The 23,394-nt window shown below is 41.4% G+C and overlaps 1 protein-coding gene across 1 annotated transcript in view; it reads right to left on the reverse strand.

The window, feature by feature from the left end:
• ATP10D (ATPase phospholipid transporting 10D (putative)) overlaps window positions 1–23,394 on the reverse strand; it is a 79,375-nt gene that overhangs the window by 3,181 nt on the left and 52,800 nt on the right. Inside the window, exons 15-22 of the mRNA XM_081088351.1 lie at window positions 22,282–22,466; window positions 17,450–17,756; window positions 15,503–15,579; window positions 14,360–14,485; window positions 12,936–13,136; window positions 7,597–7,677; window positions 6,282–6,386; window positions 2,040–2,227 (exon numbers count right to left, since the gene is read on the reverse strand). Of these exons, the coding sequence (XP_080944477.1) occupies window positions 2,040–2,227; window positions 6,282–6,386; window positions 7,597–7,677; window positions 12,936–13,136; window positions 14,360–14,485; window positions 15,503–15,579; window positions 17,450–17,756; window positions 22,282–22,466 (1,270 nt within the window). The remainder of the gene's footprint in view (window positions 1–2,039; window positions 2,228–6,281; window positions 6,387–7,596; window positions 7,678–12,935; window positions 13,137–14,359; window positions 14,486–15,502; window positions 15,580–17,449; window positions 17,757–22,281; window positions 22,467–23,394) is intronic.

The following is a 23,394-nucleotide window of genomic DNA, read 5'->3' on the forward strand; positions in this document are numbered from 1 at the left end:
ACAGTTTATCATAAGCAACAAGAAAAAACCAGGCCAGACCTTCAACACTTTGCTTGGAAATCTCCTCAGCTAAATAATCAAGTTCACAATTTATAAAGTCTGCTTTCCACATAATAGTCATGTTTTTCCGCTACATTTTCTGCTGCCGTATTGCCAGGATCCATTTACCTTAAATTTCCAATAACTTGTTCCTAATTTCATTTTGCGTCTTCGCCAGCAGTGCCTTTAACTCTCACATTTCTAGCAATGTCCTGTTTATGATAATATATGTATTTTCTAGGTTTTCCCTATCATGCTTTCTCACTTTCTTCTGAGTCCTCACCAGCAAGCACCGATGTCCATATTTCTATCTTAGTCTGTTTAGGAAGTCCCGTATTTCTCTATGACGTGCCTCAAAATTCTTCCAGTCCCTGCCCAGTACCCAATTTCAAAGCCACTTGCACATTTTTGAGTATTTGTTATAGCAGCACCCATCTTCCTAGTAGCAAAACTTACATGTTTCCTGTGGCTGCTGTTAACAAGTTACCACAAACTTAGCGGCTTAGAACAACAACAATTTATTCTCTCATAGTTCTGAAGGCTGGGGCTTCTGAAAACACTTTCACTGGGCCAACATGAATGTTCCAGAAGGCCCATGCTCCCTCTGGAGGATCCACTCCTTGCTTCTTCCGGCTCCCAGGGGCTGTCAGCATGCCTGGGTTTATGGCGAAGGAACCTCTGGCTCCCTGGTCACAGTGCCTTCTCCTCTTTCCTCTGGTCAGATCTCCTTCTGCCTCTCTCTTATAAGGACACTTGCTATTTCATTTAGGGCCCACGCAGCTAATACAGGATGTTCTCCCCGTCTCAACACCCTCAACATGATCACATCTGCCAAGACCACTTTTGCTACATAAGGTAATACTTATAGGTCCTAACGATTAGGGCATGGATATCTTTTTAGGGGGGTCATTTTTTCAGCCTACCCCAGCAATATTAGAATTTTAATGGTAATACTCTTGAAGGAATTTCTGAAGGCTATAACTTTAAAGTAATTGTTTCTTCATAAATTCTACAAGTTCATCTTGTCAGTATTTTAAATCTTAGAGCTGGGAATAACAGTGAACACTACAGAAGCACTTCCGTTTGAGAGGAATTGTTAAGTATGCGACTGCAACCACCGCAGAATGACTCAGGTGGGTTTCCTTGTGCATTTCTAGAAGGGATGTCCATTAGCAAAAAAGGTTTGTGGCCGTTGTGCTTGATGATGGTGTTACAGATCAGGGTTGGCAAACTTCTTCCAATGGCCTCGGTAGTGATAGTGCAGGCTTTGGAAGCCATTCAGCCTTTGCTGCAACTATTCAACTGTGCCGTAGAGCAGAAGCAGCCACAGACAGTCATTAATGAGCATGGCCATGTTCCAATAATACGTTATTTATAAAATCAGGCAGCAGGCCAGATTGGATCTGTGAGTCACAGTTTGTCAACCCTGTTAGAGAATAATATGAAATCACCATTTTGACTCTGATATCATGTTTAAAAATATAAAACAACTATTTCTATAGTGTTTTCAGCTAAACAGATTTTATAAAACTGTAAGAAGAAGAGCTGTAACAGACTTTAAAGAATCTATAGATTAAAAACCCATGCATACTTCTGAGCCATTTTCATCCCATGCCATATCAGAAATCACCTAAAAGGGGAACAATAACTGAAGTCAAATAAGGAAGAAAAGTTGTGTGGTTTTAAGTGTTTACGAGGATTGGGAGATGGCAGAACAAAAAGACAGGAAAGCATCTAAGTCCTTGGATAACCAGCAAAGATGCCCTATCGGGTGGACTGGACTGTCAACCAGATTGGAGTTTTCCATGAGAAACAAACCTTCCCTTTGCATACGTCACTTTTGTTCTCTGGTAAAACAGTTAAAAACAATATTTTAACTAGAAGACAGACCGACTTCTTCACTGCTGACTGGATAGTCTATCATCCATTCTTAGCAGTTGCGTGGGGAATCGAGGGCTGTGATTTCACGTATGCTCTTGGTGACAAAACAAGTACCATACCTGGGAAGAAGAGCAAGGCAGACTGTGAGGACACAGACTAGGTAGAACACTGGGTCCAGCAGGTGCTCCTGCATCATCCAGTAGGGGTTGGAGGGTGGGTTGCAAGTGACACACATGGCTCCAAAAGCCAAGGCAAAGAGGAAATAAGACAAGATGCTACCAACGATGACCAGCACGTGGATCCAAGTCTGCAAGACAAGAAGCACAGGGGAAATGAACGCTGGCTCGCAGGGTTTTGCAGCTGCGTTGTAGAGACAACATGTCTAGGCAGTAGGTGAATGGGGTGACACCTCAACAAACAAAACACAAAAATACTGAAGCGTTAAGATAACAGCATCTTTCATGAACAGCTGGTATCCCTATTTAAATTGTGAAAAACTAAGTCAAGTGCCAAAAGGTAATTCTGATGACTAGTTTATTTTGGTTCTTTTTTTTTTAAAGATACATTATTATTGATTTCAGAGAGGAAGGGAAGGTAGAGAGAGACAGAAACATCAATGATGAGAGAGAATCATTGATCGGCTGCCTCCTGCATGCCCCACACTAGGGATCGAGCCCACAACTGGGACATGTGCCCTGACTGGGAATCGAACCGTGACCTCCTGGTTCATAGGTCGACGCTCAGTCACTGAACTACACCAGCCGGGCACTAGTTTATTCTGTATTATCCACAAACCATGAGGTATTTGGATTTTCTCATTAATTTTTTTTTCATATAGTCTCACTCATTAGTCTGTTTCTTCATTAAGGTAATACTTTAATTCAGTGAGCCGCAAACTTTATCCATTCACATTGTGATGGTTATTACTGTTGTGCACCAATATTCTCATTCTTTTCTGCAAATAAGCATTCGGAAGGATTGTACTTCTCCCATTCCCTCAAAAGTAAGCCTGGCCGCCTGTCTTGCTTTGACCATTGAAATGTGAGTGGAAGGGACATGCACAACTTTGAGGTCAGAAGCAGGGAAGAACTGGTGCACAATTTTCTATGCTGTCTCCTTTCCTTCCATTTTGACCAAGAAGTTCCCATTGGGGACAGTTCCAGAAGGTAGAGCTCCAAGACTCAGCCGGGTCTTAGAGCCACCCCTCAGGACAATTGCTCTAGAGCTGTCTAGAACCTTAATTAATGTTACATATGCAAGAAATAAATCTCTGTGGATCACAGCATAACCTAGCTACCTTCATATTCATGTATAGCCTGCAATATTATTTTTTAAAATATTTTTTCTCAAAAATGGCTCACTATTTAATTAACTTTATTTAGAAAAAATAAGCAGATTTCTACCTTAAATATAACATTAGCATTACCTGTATTAATAGTCCTGAGTCTGGAGGCTGGTCTGTTTTTGTTACAATAGGAAATTAGCGAGAACTGTTGTGATAAAACAGAATAGCCCCTCTTTGATACAATCTGAAGTATGAGGAGAAAACACCTTCGCATTATGTAGCATCCAGTGTTGTTTAGTGCAATGCACATACAGTCCTGCCTAAATCACAGTGTACGCCTTGGTGCTGTATGCTTTTGGGGAAAGCACTGCCTTTTATTAATCTTTGTTATTTTCCCACCGTTATACTTTCCAAAACAAGAGCCAATTTTCTCCTTCACACCTAATCTTGCCAAGTATTTTCCCATGGTTGATATCTTCAAAAGTCACAAAGACTGCTTTTTTTGGGGGGGAGGGGGGGTAAAATGTAAAAACTGCTTAGAAAATATAGGCTAAATCCATAAGCTCTTCATGCCTCTAAAACAATGATGTCTTCTTTCTTTCTCAAATGGCCTTCCTTTCCATTGAGCCTACTGCCCGAAAGTTAACATGGGCTTTGGCAAGTGAGACAGTGCCTTGATGGAGCTGACACATGAAATAAATTGGTACAAGGAAGTTAAGGTCAAGGGAAATTGGGTAAAAACCAACAGGGAGGTGGGAGGTGACAATGACATGGTGAGCAATAGGGGAAGGGAAACCGATTCCTGGTCTTAGAATGGCTGACTCATTGAAAAGGCCCTGAGCATTAGAAACAATTTGGTTCTTACGCCAGGGAGAAACAACCATTAAAAAATCGTTTTTTCCTGGCATGGGGACAATTCTTTAACGATGCATCCTTTATAAAGAAGCCACTGTTTTCCTTGGCACTTAGCTTTCACTTCCCTTCCTCTTACGAGGACACGGGCATTATGCACAGTCTTGGCAACGCATTCCTCCTCTGGCCGAAGCCTGTGACTGGAGCTAAGGAATATAATTCTGTCACCACCGCATAAACTCGGAGCACAATGAGGCAAGGGCAGAAAGAGAGGACTGGGGCCAGCTCAGAGCAGAGAACCATCCCGACAAGCCTGCCCACTAGTTTCTGTTCCCGGATCTCTGGAGCCACTCTGGTTTCTCGGGATGGTTTGGTTTTGTTTTACCAGGGCTCTTCTAGATACTTTTAATAACTTTTCTGTTTGCTCAGCTTAGCCAGAGCAGCTTGCTGTGGCTCAATACCAGTGAACTCACTTTTTGTGTTAGATCCTTCAGGACACTCATAAATGTCAGAATTTATGACACTGCCCTAGGCAGTAACCAAAAGTACCTACAGAGTTGCTTAACAATGAACTTAAACAGATAAAACAATGTCAAATATTTTAGTTCTAGAATTCCCTTTATTCTCCTCACCTGGTATTTATTAACCTTTTACTATACTTGAGGCATATAAGTAGGTTATAAGCAAAATGAGGGATTCCAAAAATCCTCAGCCCCACTTTAGAAATCATGATATACACTTCTAATAATAGCTCATGCAACATTTTAAACTATAACCTCACTTCAGCTACTTCCTGTTTGGAATACATCACTATCAGGATGGTAAACAGACCCCAAACACGGGTTAGTCATATAATCATTCATTTACCCATTCAAATATTTTTGCACATACTGTGTCCCAGTCTTGTCATAAATAATGGTATACAGTGGTAAAAAAAAAAAAGGAAACATGAACCGGGCCCTCAAAGAGACGCTAATGTAATGCAGAAGAGAAACATCAATCAGATCATCACATAATTCAATGAATCATTATAAACTATTATTACAGCTATGAATAAAACAAGAGGATGATATGAGGAAACTGGATGGCTAGGGAGAGGCTCTCGGTGGAGTAGCATTTTCGCTGAGATCTCAGATAACGTAGGAGCTGGGTGAAGAACAGGGATCCAAGGGGAACAAGGACTATTCCCATCAGAAGATGTGGTAAATGCTGAGGCTCTGATGTGGTAACGAGCTCAATGTATCTGAGAAACAGAGAGAGACAGTGTGGATCCAGCCCACAAATAAGGGGAAATGAGGCTGGAGAGAGATGTAGAGGCGTCACTGCATGAAGTCTCACAGGCCATCTTAGGACTTTTATATTTTATTACAAGTACACTGGGAAGCCGCTGAAGGATTTCCACCAAAGGAGGGCAAAAAGGTAGCGTTTATGTCTCCACGGAGGATTCTGGTTGTTTTGTAGAGAAGGGCTAGCGAGGTCAAGGGCAGAGGTGGGAAGACTAAGGAGGCTGTCCAGGACAAGATGACAGTGAGCTTGACTACAGCAGAGACGATGCCCATGGAGATGAGTGAGCAGCATAATAATCACAGAGGTAGTTTATGCTCCTGAGGTGGGCGGATGTGCTTTATCTGTGAGGGAAGGTTTGCAATAAAGCTCCCCTTGTTTGAACCCCACACTTTGGTTTTGCTGCAGAGAGCCACCGTGCAACCATTTTGATGAAAAGACTTAATTTTACCATTAACTCAGCAACTAAGTTCGAAAAAGACCTAGATTTAAGCAAATGGTAGGAATTCTGGAGGGAGAAAAATACGTTTATTTTGTATTATGAGAAAAGCATAAAATCATCACTTACTAACTAGAGTCAGTATACCAGGATTACGGCATAACACCTCTTTTTATTTGGGTTGAAAGGCATCAGCTTGGTCTTGAAGAATGCTGGCCATAGGTGGGTAATTGTTGCTCCACCTTGATACCCCTCCGTGAACCCTCCACTGTGAACACCACCAAGGGCACCAGGCAGGTGTGTTCCCCTTTCCTGGCTGCATCATGGCACCAAAGAATCAACAATCAACAAGCTGTGTATCCCTTCTCCCATGGAGACATCACTCTTCTCATTACCACTTATCTTCCAGGCATGAAGGGCTCCGCAGGGCCCCTGTAATAGAAGACATTTTCCCAAGCACAACAAGTTCCGGGCTACTTCGGAAGCAGAAAAGCCACTCACCAAACTCTTGCTTTCAATGACCAGATGAAGGAGAATGATGAACAGAGAAGCTGTGTTCAGGGGGTTTCCAAACGTAAAGATGTCAACGTCTGAGCCCTGGTAGGTCTGCAAAGAGTGGACAACAGGAGGTGATCTTGGGGAGTCGTGCACACTCGTGGTGTGAGCATCATCACTTTATTCCACAGCTCAGCCAAGCACTGAGTCCCTTTTACAATATTCCTAATAACTGGTCATTTAGGATAAACTTGAACATTTCTAGAATAGAGGCCGGCTCTCTCTCAGACAGGCTATCCAATCTGTGAACTTTTCAGTTGGAATTTCTCTTTATTCTGAATCATAATCCATCTTCCTGATAACGTCTACTCATACTTCTGGCTCTTTAAGGTGTGGAGAAATATCAAATATGTTCTGTTTAACAGAGCTGTAAACCTTTGAAATAGCTATTATGGCTAACCTGAATTTATATCTCTGGTAATTAAATATCCTCTCTTCTCCTACATATATGTTTTTGATGCCTTAAATTATCCCGCATATGACACAATTTTCTGATCTTTTAAAATTCTAGTTACTCTTTTCTGAACACACTTCAGATTGCCTTATCTATATTGCTCTTGAAATGCAGTTTATCCAGAATGTTGTACCTGGGAAAAGTCAAGCCATTTTATTTGAATAAAGAACTAAAGAATAGAAATTGTTAACTTAGAGACTATCATCTTTTTCATTCTAACACCATCCATGATCAAACTACTGTTCTCTCCCAGGGATGGGTGTGTGGATGAGTGGCTATATCATGCTGCTCTGTGCTTGATGCTGGCCTAACTTTATAAATTAATTTGTACACATTCTTTGCTTAGTCACATTTCTTCCATTCTTTACCTGTAAAACAGGTTTTTTATTTTTGGGGAGACTGTTTATAAGAGCTTAAATTTAATACTCTTAATGTCATCCTGGTAGAATTAGCCCAGCACTCACTAAAAATAGATTTTATATTCTGGCTTTGCCTCTCCGATTTTGGTTCATTCAATTATATTGCCAGACTTTCAATTTTATTTAAATCATTGAAAAAAATTATCAAGCAGCACAGAACCAAAAAGAGACCAAAGAGGACTTACCGAGGTACTTCTTTCCAAATTTAATCCATTATCTAAAATCAATTTTTTTGGGGGGGGGTATAATTTAGTCAGTTAATAATCAACTTGATTCTATGAGCAATCTGCTCTAATATAGCCATTCTATATGATAGTACCAGCCACAGAGTACAAAGAAACATCATCGATTCATTAGTAACAAACCCTCTGAGTGGACACAGACTCACATAGTAAGGCACAAAGAAGCAGACCAGGCTTTGATAAAAGGCATCCAACAAGGTGATCCAGAAGGTGAGGGGTAAGTATGCCTGAGAATGAAACAGATATCAGGGAGGGAGAAAGATTAATAAGGGCCACGCAGAGTTAAGGAACAATACAAGCTAGTACTTATTTTTGCTTCTCTGGGAGAAACCTCTCTTCCTTCATTTGTTCATTCAAAAACAGGTGGGATTTGTAAATAGTGGTGGAAGGATATAGGGTGATATTGAATAAGTGCACAGGTGAAAAAATTCCTGAAGCAACTCTTAAACTTGTGTTGCTTTAGTCATTGCATCAACCATAAAGCTACCTCAAATAGGGAGAGTGATACTAACTTTCCATTTCCTATTGATCAGAAAATGCTGTTTCAAAAACGTCTACAAATTTATCTACTTTTCTCTATCTCTACTACACTCTTCATTCTAATTCACCATCAATCTATAAATGACTGGACAGCCGATTAACTAGCCTCTTTGCCTCCTCTCTTACTCTAATCCAATCTTTTCATAACAGCCATTTGTTTTTAAAAACTATAAATCAGATCATAACATCTTCCAAACTAATCAAATGCCGGGGTCCGACCCCAGCAGGTCCAGGGGTTCCCAAAGGTGTAGACGGAGTCGGCGAAGAAGGAATGACATGGAGACAGCGTTCAGTTGATCAGCAGCCTAGCCAGGATCTCCAGCCAAGTTCTGGTCTGGATCTCCAGAGAGGTTCTGCTTAGGATCTCCAGCCAGGTTCTGTGTCCATGTTCTCTTGCTAGGTTCTCCAGGTTCTCCAGCCAGGTTCTGTAGCCATGTTCCCTCGCTAGGTTCTCCAGCCAGGTTCTGTCCAGGTTCTCCAGCCAGGTTCAGTCACCAGGTTCTAGTCAGGTTCTCTTGCCAATTTCTGTAGTCAGGTTCAGTCCAGGATCTTTTGCCATGTTCTCTCGCTAGGTTCTGTCTCTAGGTTCTGAGGCCAGTTTCTGTCCAGGATCTTTTGCCATGTTCTCTCCAGCGAAGTTCTTCTGTCTCTAGAGAACGTTCTGTGTAGGTTCTGTGCCAATTTCTGTCTCTCTTTCTGTCTTGTTACATCCGTATTTATACCAGTTGATTCCAATCCTATCAATCTCTATTACAAAGGTTAGGGCGTTTCTTATCTCCATTCCAGGGAGTAAAGATTATGTAGTTTAAGCATGATTGTTCGTAGTTAAAGTGATTAATTACCCGCCTGGCCCTTAGTTAAGAGGTTTAATTCCCTCCCTACCTTCAGGGGAAAATCCCTACCTGGGGAAACAACCTTTCTCAGAGACCTTAGTTAAAACACATAGTGCCAAGAAAGTGAGAAAACATATTAAGAACAGTATGCCATATATGCCAGGTCCCTTGAAACAGCAAGCATGGACCGGCTCCCGGCAATCAAAGTGACCTCTTCCAATCACCTTGCACTGCATTTCCAATACAATCTAAGCTCCTTCCCATGGCCTATAATGTCCTGCATGATCTGCCCACTGGCGTCCCTGCTCTCCAGGGTCACCCCTACAATTCTTATCCTCATTCCCATGCTCTCACCACACAAACTTCATTCTGTTCCTCAAACATATCAAATCCATTGTTTTTTTAGTCTTCACCAGTGCTATTTTCTCTACCAGAAATCCTTTGTCCTGGACCTCCCACATGACCAGTCCTTCACTATTCATATCCTAGCTCAAATATCACTTCCTCAGAGAGGCATTCCAGACCAGTCTAAAAGTAATGCCCACTCAATCATTTCCTACCATGGCATCCTTAGAAGTCTCTCATCACTATACAAAATAATCTTATTTGTTTACACAGTGGTTTTCTGGTCTTCTCAACAGAATACAAGTTTTATAGAGTGGGATTTTGGTTCTTTTATTCAAATGTTTAAAACAGTACCTGGCACAGAGCAAGTACTTCACAAATATTTGTTCGAGTAATATACTACTCTAACTTATCATGTGCTTCTTACCAGAAGCTTATAGAAAGAAACGGAAAGATCAAGGAGAGACACTTGATCAAGTAGTCACAAGAGCCAACTTGGATTGAATGGTAATGTGTGTGCAGAAGGATTCTGAGGCTGCTCTCAGACCCAGTGGAAAGGGTAGGACATTATAGTTTATCAGTGATATCGGCCACAGACAAAAATGGCATCACATGTAGCATATCCCTGAGCTAGCCTTTTATTTTGTTAACATGTCCTTAGTTTCATTAAAAGAGGCTAAAATTTCCTTGAAAATATCTAATTGTCTCCTGAAGCTTTATAAATGTACAAATTCTCCATATACTTCCTTCCACTCTTCAAAAGACTACACTTGCACTTTTTACATCTATCCTTTTTTATCTCTTTGTCCTTTGGAAAATCCAACAATGGAGATTCATTGTTTCCAGCCTGCTTTTCCCTGTACCTCCTTTTACTATTTCCTCATTGGAAATGATGGAATCTTTGACCTGCCTTCCTTCATCCCAGTGTCTATAAAATTTAAGTAGAAGCACAATCCAATGGTGGGAGAGAACACAGCAGAGTCAAAGGGTCAACCAAAATGCCACGGGACAAGAGAGACAATTTGGGAGTAAGTTAAATACAACTTCGTGCTTCTGGGGAAACAGAGGCTGCTCAAAAAACTTAGAGCAAAAAGTTAAAAAAAAAGTTTCTCTACACTTACGTGAGTAAAGGGACCACAGGAAGTGGAGAGAGAAGGGTCAACAGTAAGATAAATGGGAGGCTGAAGGAAATAACTCATGAGATCTCCTGGAAACCAAAAGGCAAAATCTGGACCTGAAGTTAAAGCCAGAAAGGAAGGCTGTGAGGGTGATGACAGATGGGTAGAGACAACCGCTTCTTGGAAGGGAAGCCTTCGACTGCAGGAGAGAGATTCTATAACCTGGAGAGTATATTTCATGACACTGGAGACAGGAAATGGCCCAAGCATAAAACAGAATTTGTTTGGAGGCCAAGTTCAAGGAAAGGACAACTCTTCTGGAAGGTCAAGTCAATGAAGTCAATGACCTTTTACCAGTAGCCACATGCTGGAATCTGCCTATTATCATGTATTATACAACTGGCCAGCTCAGGAGAACAATGTGTGCAAAGGATTGATAACAGGGTTCAACAACAGGAAACAATAATCTCAACTCTTTCAAGGATAAGGACAAATTATAATCTTCAGCTTATACAAATGGGCTTTTAAAACACCAGCTATAAACATTCTGAAGGGCCCTCCCTCACCTCTCATTCTCCCCTGGGTACAGGACAACTTTCATTAATATCAACCACACATTCCTGCATCCTGGCTTTGAACTTTAAGTCAGATTGGACTCATTTAGGAAAACCCCAAGTTGCTATTTGATCTGAATGGACAACATGGAAGGATCATAAGGATTTCTTCTCAGAAAGCTGATTGTGTGATTTCTCCTGTGTTGACTCCTTCACATAACCTATGGACATGAAAGCACTCTCCCATCTGGAAAGGCAGTTCAAGCCACAATGAAGTTGGACTAATGAAAATTAGCACATTATTTTTAATATGGGGTTTCCCCAAATTTCTAGTTAATCTGGGGGTATAACATATAACAATATTGAGAGCTAGAACTTGTACACATACTATCTTACTTAATTCTCACACCATCTCTATAAAGAGACTGAAGGGCAGGCAAGTTAAATAACCGACAAAGGTCACACACCACAGAAACAGAATTTAAACTCAGGCTAAACATAACCCATAATTTCTAACGTGCTGATCTGTGTCACCATTTCAAGAACAGCAACAGAAGGCCAACATACAGATTTCATCTGGTGAGTCTCACTCCTGCCTGTCCAGTTCTTCCACAGAAAACCCTTCTTGCCAAACCTGACCATGTGGTCCAGCCCTAATGAGGAAAGATACACGCCCCAAGTCTAGTCGATGAGAAAACATTCTCGCCACAGTGATAAAACACAGGGAAAGGCCTGGGACTCCACATTGGCCAATGAGTTATAACATAACTATAAATGAGGACATTTTCAGCTGCTTTAAGAATAATAGTGTTCTGTTACCATTACATCTGGATTTTGTAATATATGAGACAATTAATTTCCCTTTCTCATTAAGCCAACTTGAGTTGGTTTTTTGTCACTTGCAACTAAAACAGTCTTCACTAACAGAATCCTCTTCTCAAGATTAGAGTATCTGGACTGATCCCACTCAGCAGGTGTCTTTAGGTTCCTGGTCCACCTCAGTTCCGTGATCCTGCCAGTGCGATTGTGAGAGCACTCTGCATTTCTGGCACTAACTGTGGTGTTTGTGTTGGGGGAAACCCAAGGACTAAAGATAGCATCGGTGTTCTTTCTGCAGCAAAGCATTAGCGGTAGACTCCATGGGCTCAGGAGCCGGGTTCACCTGCACTGCACGCTAGCCCTGGGACTTGGGCAGATATTTAAGGTGCCTCCCTGTGCCTGGCTTTCCTCACCTACAATGTGGATAATGATAGCATCTATCTTGCAGGGTCATTTTGAGGATTAGATTTATGTATGTTATACACTTACAACAGGGCCTGGTATACAGGAGGCATGACATAAATGCTTGTAAGTGCAATCTTAATATTGATTGTTATCAATTTTGTGAAAGATGAATTAGAAAGAAAAGAGTTGTGACAGCTAACTCAATTGGCAACTGTAATATTCTAAGAGACAGCAGGGCAGTGATGGAAGGGTGGAAAGGGAGACAGGTATAAGTGACATGTCACTGGTAAATCGGTAGGACCATAACATCAATAAAGTGGAGGCGGGGCATGGTTTTAGGGGGAGGGTGCCATTAAGATCACTCTCCAGGTTTATGTGACAGTGGAACCTGGAGGATTTAACTTTGGCTTTGGAACCAGATTGAGAAGGGGTCTCGCACTGGCTCTGCCATTTTCTAACTGTGAAGTTTTGGGAAAAATTACTTAACCCCATTGAAGTTCAGATTCTTCATCTTAGAATGGGAACAACACCAGGTTCTCTCTCAGAGTGTTTTCTGAGATAAATGAGACAGGAATGTTTAGTGGTTTGCACAATAAAGGGCAGAGTGGAGTTTAGTAAATACTACATATTATTAGCTATAAGGTCTAAACACTGGATTTGCTCTCTTCTAAGTACTTAAGGTCTTTCATAATTTTACCTCTGTTCACCTCAAAAGTGAATAATTTAATATTTGCTGTTAGCAGAAATCTGAAATAACCAGCTGATTTGAATAGTTCTGCATGTATCACAATATTGGAGCTGGGCTGCCTGAAAAACGCCAACTCTGACAACGGGTGTGCATTGTTCTAAGCGTCTTGGCTTTAGCACCTACCTCTGACTCCTGGCCACTCTTGTAAAGTTCAGGCAGCTGCACAAGGGTCTCTGCAGACACGTCTTTCTCCAAAACACCATAGATGACGGGAGGGGCAGATGTGAAAAGGAGGTTGAAGAAGATCAAAACCCAATAGTCAGTCATGGATGTTCCTGAAAACCCACAAAAGAACTGGTACCAGAAAAGGAGGTTCACATAGGCCTAGGAACACAAAGAGGAACATTCGCATCTTAGAAACAGCAATGCAAGTGGGACTACACATCCACACGCCACCATTCCCACCTCTGATTGCAACCTCAGTGCAGTTTCCTTACTTACAAAAGGAAGACCACATCTTACCGTGCAGCTATTATTGGGGTGGGGGAGGGGAGGGAGCAAATGTTTTATTAAATTCAAACACACACACCACATACTGTGTGGTGCTGGCATAGTTCTAAGAGCTTTACAGAGAATTCACTTAATCATCATAACCACTTGGGAATTATTCTTGTCCCCATCTTACAGATGAGGAAACAGGCACGGAGGGACTAAGGAACTTGCCCAGAGTTACCTGGCTAATAAGTGGCAGAGCCAGTATTCAACTTGAGATATTTTGGCTCTGGATGAAGAGAACCCAGTCCCATGCCTGGTACGTACCTGGCACACAACCCATGTTCATTCTCTTGCTTTTCGGGTTCACAATCATTTTTTAGTGATGAAATGGAACAGTGCCAACAGGATGGCTAACCATCCAGTTTGCTTAGGACTGAGGCATTTTCCAGGAGATGGGACTTTCACTACCCAAACTGGGACATTTCCAGGCACAGCAGGACAGTCAGCCATCCTGGAGGCTAGGGGCACATACTCTGCATTGCTTCCTCCCACATTTTGTCTCAAATAAACTAAGTCCATGATGGCCCAGGAACATTTTAGAGGCCTGCTAGAGAATTCTCACATTGTAAATGCCTGCCAGCGATGGCATAAGGCATCATACTGGGTTTTCATCTGCATCTTCAATGTAACACAAGGAACATCAATTTGGGGACAGCATCAATTTGGGGACAGTAGCTCCTGTAAAATGGAAGCAAACCTGTTCATTCGCTACTGACAAGTAGTATTAAACATTTCATCATCCTGCTTGTCGCAACCTTTATAGGGAAGGTCAAAAATTGGATTTTAAATGAACCAGACAGGCCTTAATTGAATTTAAACGCACAGGGAATAGAATATGCTAGCGGGTGGACAAGCCTAGCAATTGGCTGTCAGCAGCTGAAACATAGCACATTCCAGATTATTTCCGTTAAGACAGGAGGGGTGTTCCTGGCTGCCCCCAACACATCAATAAGTGAAGTGAGCTTCGTACAGGGCACTTCCTTTTCATCCCGTAAGCAAGCAGGATTGAAAGGTGGGAGGGGGAAAGGGATATATTCTCTGGAGCTACATACCACATTCTTGTAGAAAAAATAGAGAATCATGTTGGACAGTCGTGTATAACACCAGTGCCCGTGGACAAGAAGGAGCTTGCTGAGATGTTTAAACTGAGAAATGGCAAAGTCACTGGCCATCACAGCCTGCGGAGGCAATGAAGAGAGAACCGCCCTGAGCAATCACACATGTCAGAGCAGACCCAGCATGGCAGCCTGACCACCACAGGCTCACCAGTCAAATGTGTGGTTGAAACCTTACATGCAGAACAAAAAAGAAAAAACCCTCAAAAACAAAACAAAAACAAAAGAAAGTCCAAACCAAAAAAAAAAAAAAAACACCAACAACCCATAAACAAACAACTCCAAACAAACAAAACCCTTACAGAAGCCTTAACAGGTTGCCTGAAGTTACTACTCAGCTTTCCGATATGGTCGAATGCAACATGACTTCTCCTTGGTCACTACTCATGATGTAACTTCAGCAAGTGAACTTTCTACGAAGCAGCTCCCTTAGCAAGAACTGTATGAATTACATGTGCGTTCATGTCTCCTCAATGAGGAGAATATCAAAATCAGAGTCATAATTTTATGGAGCTTTGTATGTGTCAGGCAGAGATACTTGAATTTCTAATCCTTTGTACAGATGTCATCATTTACAATTTTGGGGAAAACCCAAGTCTCACGTCCTACCTTCCTCTCACAACATTTGCTCCATACACAGAAGCAGTCTTTTGGGTCAGCTTCTCTCTGAATTCTGTGCCTAAAACACTACCCGACACATAGGCATCCGTGCATGCATGCAAATGAGACACTCCCATTCTCTCTTTTTCCTCTCTCTTTAGGATCTTTAGTTCTCTTATTCAAACCCTTAGTAGTCTTTTTTCAGTTGCAAAAGTCACATTATTGCATAATATGTATACACAGTTATGATCTAGGTTAGTTATATTTTTAAACTGAACAGGTAAACCATGGAGCTAAAATTACCCAGGAAAAGACCATAATGCCCAGCAAATAATCAATGAATAAATGGATAAACTTCCTGTTTCCCGCTCCTGAGCTAACCAGAGAGGCTCATTCTACCACAGATATTTTACCACAAAGAATGCTGCCTTGGGTGGGCAGGTCAAGTTCATAGAATTTGGGTGCACAGCATCCACTCACCTGCATGCCTTCCTGACCTGAGATCCCTATTCCAATGTCTGCCACTTGTATCATGCTAACGTCATTGGCACCATCACCTGTATGGGACAGAAGAAAAGGCGAGAAACATATGAGGAGTAAAGAAATGATGCAAACATTGAAAATCAATATTGACCACTCAAGCAAACAGACACATCCTTCAAAGTTTACCCCATGTCTTCAAGATGCCTGGAAGCTAGTTAAGCAGAAATTAAAGGTGGCACCCAACTACCATCAGGATGAATTCCAAATTCAGTTCTGCCTTAAAATCCTTCATGCTGTGGCACCTTTCTGGACTGATCTCTCCTTTCTCTATGTCACCCACTCTACTTTCAATTTTCCAGATATATAACCTGCTTCTTCCAGCCACTGCACATGCTGTTTTTCTATTCTTATAACACTGTCCTCATCGCCCCCACCCCACCTTGCTGGGTTTAATTGCTCTTGATCTCAGTTTAGATGCTACTTCCTCTGAGAGGTCCGTCTCATATTCCCTTTAGATCAGATGCCCCTTCCTTGGGCTCTACCACCACGCTGTGTATCTCTATTATACCCATCACATGCTATTGTGCTTGCTATAGAGCTCTTGGTCTCCCCAACACACTGGAAGCTTCTTAGGCAGAGCTACTGCCTTTCTGTTGGTAATGAATATTTATTGTTCCCAACTACCCACCAACCATTCACTTGCTTTCTGGTAATAGTATCCCGATTTTCCTTGGGAACTATGAATCTATGTGGCTTGTTAATACAAATCCAAACCCCCAGAGTTAGAATGGACAACTGACCCAAGCTTGGACAGTTAGCATTATCTGTTATTGGCTTCAGTGATTGGTTCAGATAAGGTCACATGATATAATTGACATGTCCATCATCTCTTGCCTCATTATTTCAATAGCCTCTCAACTGGTCTCCTTACTCATGTCTATACACCACTACAATTACTCTTAGCATAGGAGACAATGTGATCCTTTTAAACTTAAGGCAGATCATGTCCTTCTCCTGCTCAAAGTACTCCAATGACTCACTATCTCTTCATATAAAAGCCAAACATTTATAATGACCTCCAAGAACCTACATGGTCTGGACACCTGCCACCTCTCGGTCCTTTACTAACCTGCAGAAAATTCTTCCCTTCCCTCAAATTTTCTTTGGCCTCAAAGCATGGTCCATGACCTTCATTTCCATCGTCTTCGCTGCCAGGAATGTTCTCCCCACAGATTTCCCTCCCATGGCTCACTTATCATTTCCTTTAAGTCACTCCTCTCATACAATCTTATCAGTGAGACCTCTGAAACACATATTTCAAATAGCAGCCCCCTCTCACTCCCCTAATGCCCTACATCTCCAGGCTCTGCTTTATTTTTTAATAGTATTTGTCACTCTGTGATATCTTATATATTTATGCTTTTTTGTTTTGTTTCATTGGTTACTATATTCCCTCCTACTAGATGTAAGCTCCTTAATAAAAGGTGCTTTGTCAGCTGTACATACTCTTAGATGATCTCCATTGCCAAGAAAAAATGGCACATAAAAGGCAATCAATAAATATTTGTGAATAGATAAAGGAATTGTTCATGTCCCTGAATTAAACTTTCCAGAAGGTAGAACTAGATTTTTCACTTCTATGATTCAATACATTACCCTTCTTAATCCAGTTGATTTGGGGTTATAACATGTAACCTAAAGAGTCTTGACTACTATACTGTCACATTTCTACCACCTGGTTCATAGCAGCAGGTGGTCAAATAGGTGATGGAGAGAAAGGGGAAAGGAGTGGGGGAATGGAAAGAAAGAAGGAAGAAAAAGGGGAGGGAAAGCAAAGCCAGCCAGAAAGGTAAACAGGTATGCAGAAGGAAGAACAGACAGAAAGATCAGCCTTGGCGTGGCAGGAAAGTGAGAAGCACAAGGCGAGGTTCCATCCCCACTCACCAATGGCCAGGGTCATCACCCTGAGATGGTTGCGCACCAATTTCACCACCTCGCTTTTCTGTAGGGGTGTGGCTCTGCAGCAGACCACAGCTTGACAGCAAGCAGTCAGCTCCAGGAACTGCCTCTGCAGGCTCTCCTGCAGGGCGAACTCCAGGGTCTTCCCAGTGATAATGAGCCCAGCCCGCAGCCCTGAGTCCCGGGCGGCGGAAGGCTGGTGTAAATCCTCACTTAAAGATGCTTGCTCTGGAGAGACTGGGTTCTTCTGAAGTTCTTTCAAAATTGTGCCCATCAGCACCTCACAGGCATCCTTGAAGCAAGAGGTGAAGACAGTTAGCCCTGGGGCTCTTTGGTGGCCACATCCCGCAAAATTTATCACTGTCATTCTTTAGCAATTGCTGCACCATGGCAACCCTTGGTACTTTCAAAGACCCGACAGCTCTTCCACAAAGACTTCTGTGTGTATGTGGGAAGCAGTTAAAAGGATGAGGACAGTTCATGTCCAATTCTACAGCTAAAAAATAGTTATGGAATGTCTTTATTTGTGCAAGTTACCTTCTCAAACAGTGAATCTCAAGAGCCCTTTGGTCTTACTTTGCCAGTTACTAGCTGCTTGACTTTAGGCAAATCATGTAACCTCAAGGTTCTCATCTGAAAAATGTAAATGTTGTCTACATCCTAACATCATTGTGAGGAATAAGTGAAATAATGCATACAAAGCTCTTAGTATAAGGCATGACACAGCAGAATTTAAATCAGTAATTACTGTTTTTATATTCTTTATTTAATGCATCCATCCATCCATCCATCCATCCATTCACTAAGTATTTATAGAGGAACTACTGTATGTTAGAAAACATTCTAGGTGCTGGGGATATGCCAATGAACACAAAAATCCCTGCCCTCGTGGAATGGATATTCTGGTTGGGGCATTCTTAGTGGTGCTCATCACGTCTGGTGCTCATCACGTCTGGTGCTCATCACGTCTGGTGCTCATCCCTCCACTCGCCTCACCCACACTAGTTAGGAAGTTCTTCTTTTAAAGCCTTCACAATGCTTAACAGAGGGCCACATTAGACATTTAATCAATATTCATTGAATGAATTCTACTCAAGAAGACTAACAATCAACCTATCCAGAAATTGTGTCAAATGATTGCTAAGCAGAGAACCAAGTGAAATCCAGGAGCAGTGCATTTATAGTTATCAGCTGAGTCTGAAATTGTTAATTCATCAAAGAGCCCCTCACTCAGAGGCCATTGACTCTGATTTCAAATGCTGTTTTATCAAGCATTTCTCAACCCACAACAACATGAGATGGGTAGGGAGGAAGGAGATACGGCTATGTAGGCAGGACACAACAAGGACTTAATAACTGCATGAACTATAAACAAGAGATTCCACTTTACAATGGAGCTACCTGGCAACCTTTACCTCTGGAACAGATCTGATCCTAATACTACGAATAGTCTTTGTAGCCTTCATAGGCTCACAGTGTATACAGAATGCAGCCTGAGTGGATGCCCTCCAAAATACGGACGTAAGTTTTCTGTAGTTTTATGATTCTAGATTGATTACATAGATGGTATTATCCTTTTATTTGCATATGTATGTGTTTAGTTTATAAATTAACTGTGCTTTTTCACACATACATGTAGTTGATCTTCATGATTTGTGGGATTAGCGATTTCACCTATTTGCTGAAATTTGTCTGAAATCCTACATGCTGCTGTTGCAGCCATTTGTGGCCATGGACAGAGTGACAATAAATGAGTCAAGAGTCGTGCACCTGTCCAGTGAAAGCTGAGCAAGGTGACACTCTGCCTTCTTACTATGTCAGCTCCCACACTGTAAACAAGTGTCCTTTTCATTATCTGTTAGATGATATATATATATATTTTTTTGCATTTTGGGTGCTTTTTGTTGGTGACTTCACCGTTTAAAATGTTCCCCAAGTATAGTGCTGAAATGCTGTCTAGTGTTCCTATGCAAGAGAAAGCTATGAGGTGCCTCATGGAGAAAATATGCGTGTCAGATAAGGTTTATTCAGGCATGAGTCATAGTGCTGTTCAGTGTTAATGAATCAAACATGGTGCATGTATGTGCATATGGGTGTGTATAATAAGGTGTCTTTATTTATTTTTTATTTATTTATTTATTTATTTATTTAAATATATTTTATTGATTTTTTACAGAGAGGAAGGGAGAGAGATAGAAAGTCAGAAACATCGATGAGAGAGAAACATCGATCAGCTGCCTCTTGCACATTCCCCACTGGGGATGTGCCCGCAACCCAGGTACATGCCCTTGACCGGAATCGAACCTGGGACCCTTCAGTCCGCAGGCCGACGCTCTATCCACTGAGCCAAACCGGCTTCGGCAATAAGGTGTCTTTAAACAGAAGCACACATGAAACAAGGTTATATATTGATTGGTTGACAAAAAAGGTGTGACCAGAGGGTCCCAGGAACCTAATCCTGTATTTCCCTTAGGGGTAATGGATTACCATTTGCTAACTCAGTATTTTTGACAACTTTATATAACTTAACTCAATGAATAATGAGAATCAAGTGTATGTAAATATATATATATATATATATATATATATATATATACAGGTTAATACAGATTACATAATATGTAATATACTATAGAAAGCATACTTGCAAGTAATCAGCTATAGGTACTTAGGCAAATCATCAGAACCTTTTCAAATTTCAAGCTATAAAACAGGAATACTGTAATTTTATCTGCTCTACTTGTTATAAATATCAATGAGATTATGTATGAAAAAGCCTTTTATAGACTAATAAACATGAAAATAATAAGCTGTTATCTCAGGAGAATATTTAAAATAAAATTATAAAACTAAAACTTAAAAAACTAAATGATGAACCCTGAAAGGCCTTTAAATATCACAGTGCAGTAAATAATCCAGGAAATAATTAAAACATAAAAGCAAAAAACTTTTATGAGAATGGGAACTTTGTACAGTTTGTAAGTGGCTACATTTACTATAATCCAATTTACAAAGTTAGGATCAAAAGTTGATGGGATTTTTAACATTGAGTGCTGCACTGTAGAATGAGCAGACATTCCATTAGTTGCCAGGGGCTTATTTAGAATGTCACAGAAGCAATTCCTCCCCTGAATGACAAATTGGGCTCCATGATCTTCAATTCCTTTAACTCCTAGCATCTTCAGAGGGGTGTAGAGTGGGGAAAAGAGGAAATAATACCAGTGATTGAGCCCCTACGATGTGTCTGGCATTTTATATGCATGGACTTGAATCATCATAAAACTAATTAAGTTTACTGTGTTCTATTTAGTTATTCTCCCTGTGCTTTTCGATAGCAAAAAAATAAAATAATCTTTTGAACTTAGAACACTCCACAGCTGATACACTGTGAAGATTTCTTGGCTTGGTAGTGTAAATGCTTTTACCATAAATTGTGTATTTACAAATAAATGTCAAAATCCTAAAAATTTTACTGCTCATAAAATGCCAAAATTAAACACCAAAAATGTCAAAGTCAAAATTAAACACCAAAAATTGATTATTTTCCCTTTTTAAGATTCATTGAACCCCTTGCCTCTGCCAGGCAAAATATTAAACAATTTACATTTTCTCATTTAAAGTCTAAATCAACCTTATGAAATAGGCATTGTACTCACTTTACAGGCAAGGAAAAGGCTCAGAAGGTAACTCCCCAAGGTCACATACCTGGTCACTGGCAGGACAAGTATTTGAACCTGCATCTTATCAGCCTTAGAGCAGATCCAATTTAGTGATTACAATGACTAAGCATGTCTTGTGCTCAGCCTCTGGCTGACACTGGGAGCTGGCTGGTGATTGTGGTTAGGGTCCCTGGGCCACTACCAACTGCCGAAGAGAACCTCCTTTGTGTTGACTATGGAAATTTTATTTCCTCTAAGTGTACAGTCTCGTTGGGTATGGACTGAGGCCTGATCATAGAAACATGGCTAACCAAACATGGCAGCCGGTGACCGAGTCCTACATGTGACCAGGTGAGAAGCTCCGGGGTCTGAAAGTCAGGCTGCCTTGACAGAATGGATGTCAGTGATTCAGTCTGACTACGAAGGAAGGAATGAGGAAGGTTTTCCAAGCGAATTACACAATATGCAGAAACCTTAGAATATCACTATGCTAGGAACTTTCTGAAAAAAATAAAACAACTGTTTACTGATTAGAACGTTTGTGTTAGAGATTAGGTGGGAAGGGAGGGGTTAGAAAAAACAGTTGGGTCCAAACCTCTAAGTTCCTTTTCCTTACAAAAAAATCCCCTTTATCCCTGCTTAAAGAGTTCGTCAAACTTTTGGAATTCTCAGTAGCACTGTACAAGAATTACCACCAGAGGGCATGCTTACCCTGAGAGTCTATTTTTAGAATTACCATGAAAATACTAATTTATTCACCGGATTCCAATAGAAATCATCACTTCCTCTCAACTTGAAAGGGAGGTAGATTCCTGTCCTAGAGCTTGATATATTCTGTCATTATGGGCTAATCTTGTCAAATCCCTGGTAAGCCACCCAATAAGAGAAGGGAGAAGGGGGAATAAAAAAGAAATTTCCTTTTCATACCTTTACTCAGCAATGGCTCCTCTGAACCATTCTGACATCTCACCAAGCCTTTAGAAGAACTATGGTACACCCCCCCCCCCCCCACCACCACCCATGCACAAGCTAGGCTGCTGCATAGAATAATTATCAAGGAGCTAATGGTTATCGGTTTTTCTTCCTCCTCACATTCATCAAATCACAAATGCTCCACTGGCTTTGAAAAAAGACTGGTTTAAATCTCATGATTCATACTTTACTCTGGGTATTGAGGATAAAGAGCTTGTCATCTGGCTCCAGCAGTTTGCATGCGTAGGCGATGTTGACAGCTGTCTCCTGCTTGTCCCCTGTCAGCATCCAGATCTTGATGCCAGCTTTGTGAAGGGCATCTATAGACTCGGGGACTCCCTCCTGCAGACGGTCTTCAATGCCAGTGGCACCTACAAATTCACCAAAGTGCAACAGGGCTTGTAAGAAACTCAGCCAGCTGAAGCTCACCGAGGCTATAACTGAGCCCTATCTATAAGTCAACCCAATCTTTCTCTAATAACTTCCAGGGATCCAAAGAAAATGTGAAGACCCAGACCAAAATCACATACAAAGTAACATTTTCAGAAGGAAGCCTTAAGAATCAATAAGTTTATCAAACTTACTTATTCTCTCTCTGGCTAGTTTTCTTTTCTATAAATTGAGGGGGCACTGCTTGGTTACTTATGTAACCTTACTCTATAATTTTATAATTCTACTAAAGGCCCGGTGCACGAAATTCATACACTGGTGGTGTGTGTGTGTGGGGAGGGGGGGAGGCGGGGGGGGTCCCTCAGCCCGGCCTGCGCCCTCTCGCAGTCTGGGAGCACTCAGGGGATGTCCAACTGATGGCTTAGGCCCATGAGGAGTGGGTCTAAACTGTCGGTCAGACATCCTTCGCACTACCACGGAGGCAGGAGAGGTTCCCACCACTGCTGCTGTGCTTGCCAGCCGTGAGACCAGCTTCTGGCTGAGCAGCACTCCCCCTGTGGGAGTGCACTGACCATCAGGGGGCAGCTCCTGCATTGAGTGTCTGCAACCGGTCATTCTGCCATTCAGTCAATTTGCATATTAGCATTTTATTATATAGGATGATACTCCCAAGGGTAAGAGCAGAATTTTTAAGAATGCTCTTGTCAATAAGGCATAACACCTATTTTCAATGCTCTTTCCTAGTGTAAGTCCACAGTTCCCTTTTCTGAAATACGGCCAGATAAGTACTGGAATTAAAAATTTTTGCAGATTTAAAAAAGATAATATGGTGCATATATATTTTGTAATATATGGTCATCTAGCATATTAATATTTCTGCAGTATAACATATACATGGTCACACTAATT

The sequence above is a fragment of the Myotis nattereri genome, assembly GCF_964212035.1.
Source record: "Myotis nattereri genome assembly, chromosome: 1".
Classification (NCBI taxonomy): domain Eukaryota; kingdom Metazoa; phylum Chordata; class Mammalia; order Chiroptera; family Vespertilionidae; genus Myotis; species Myotis nattereri.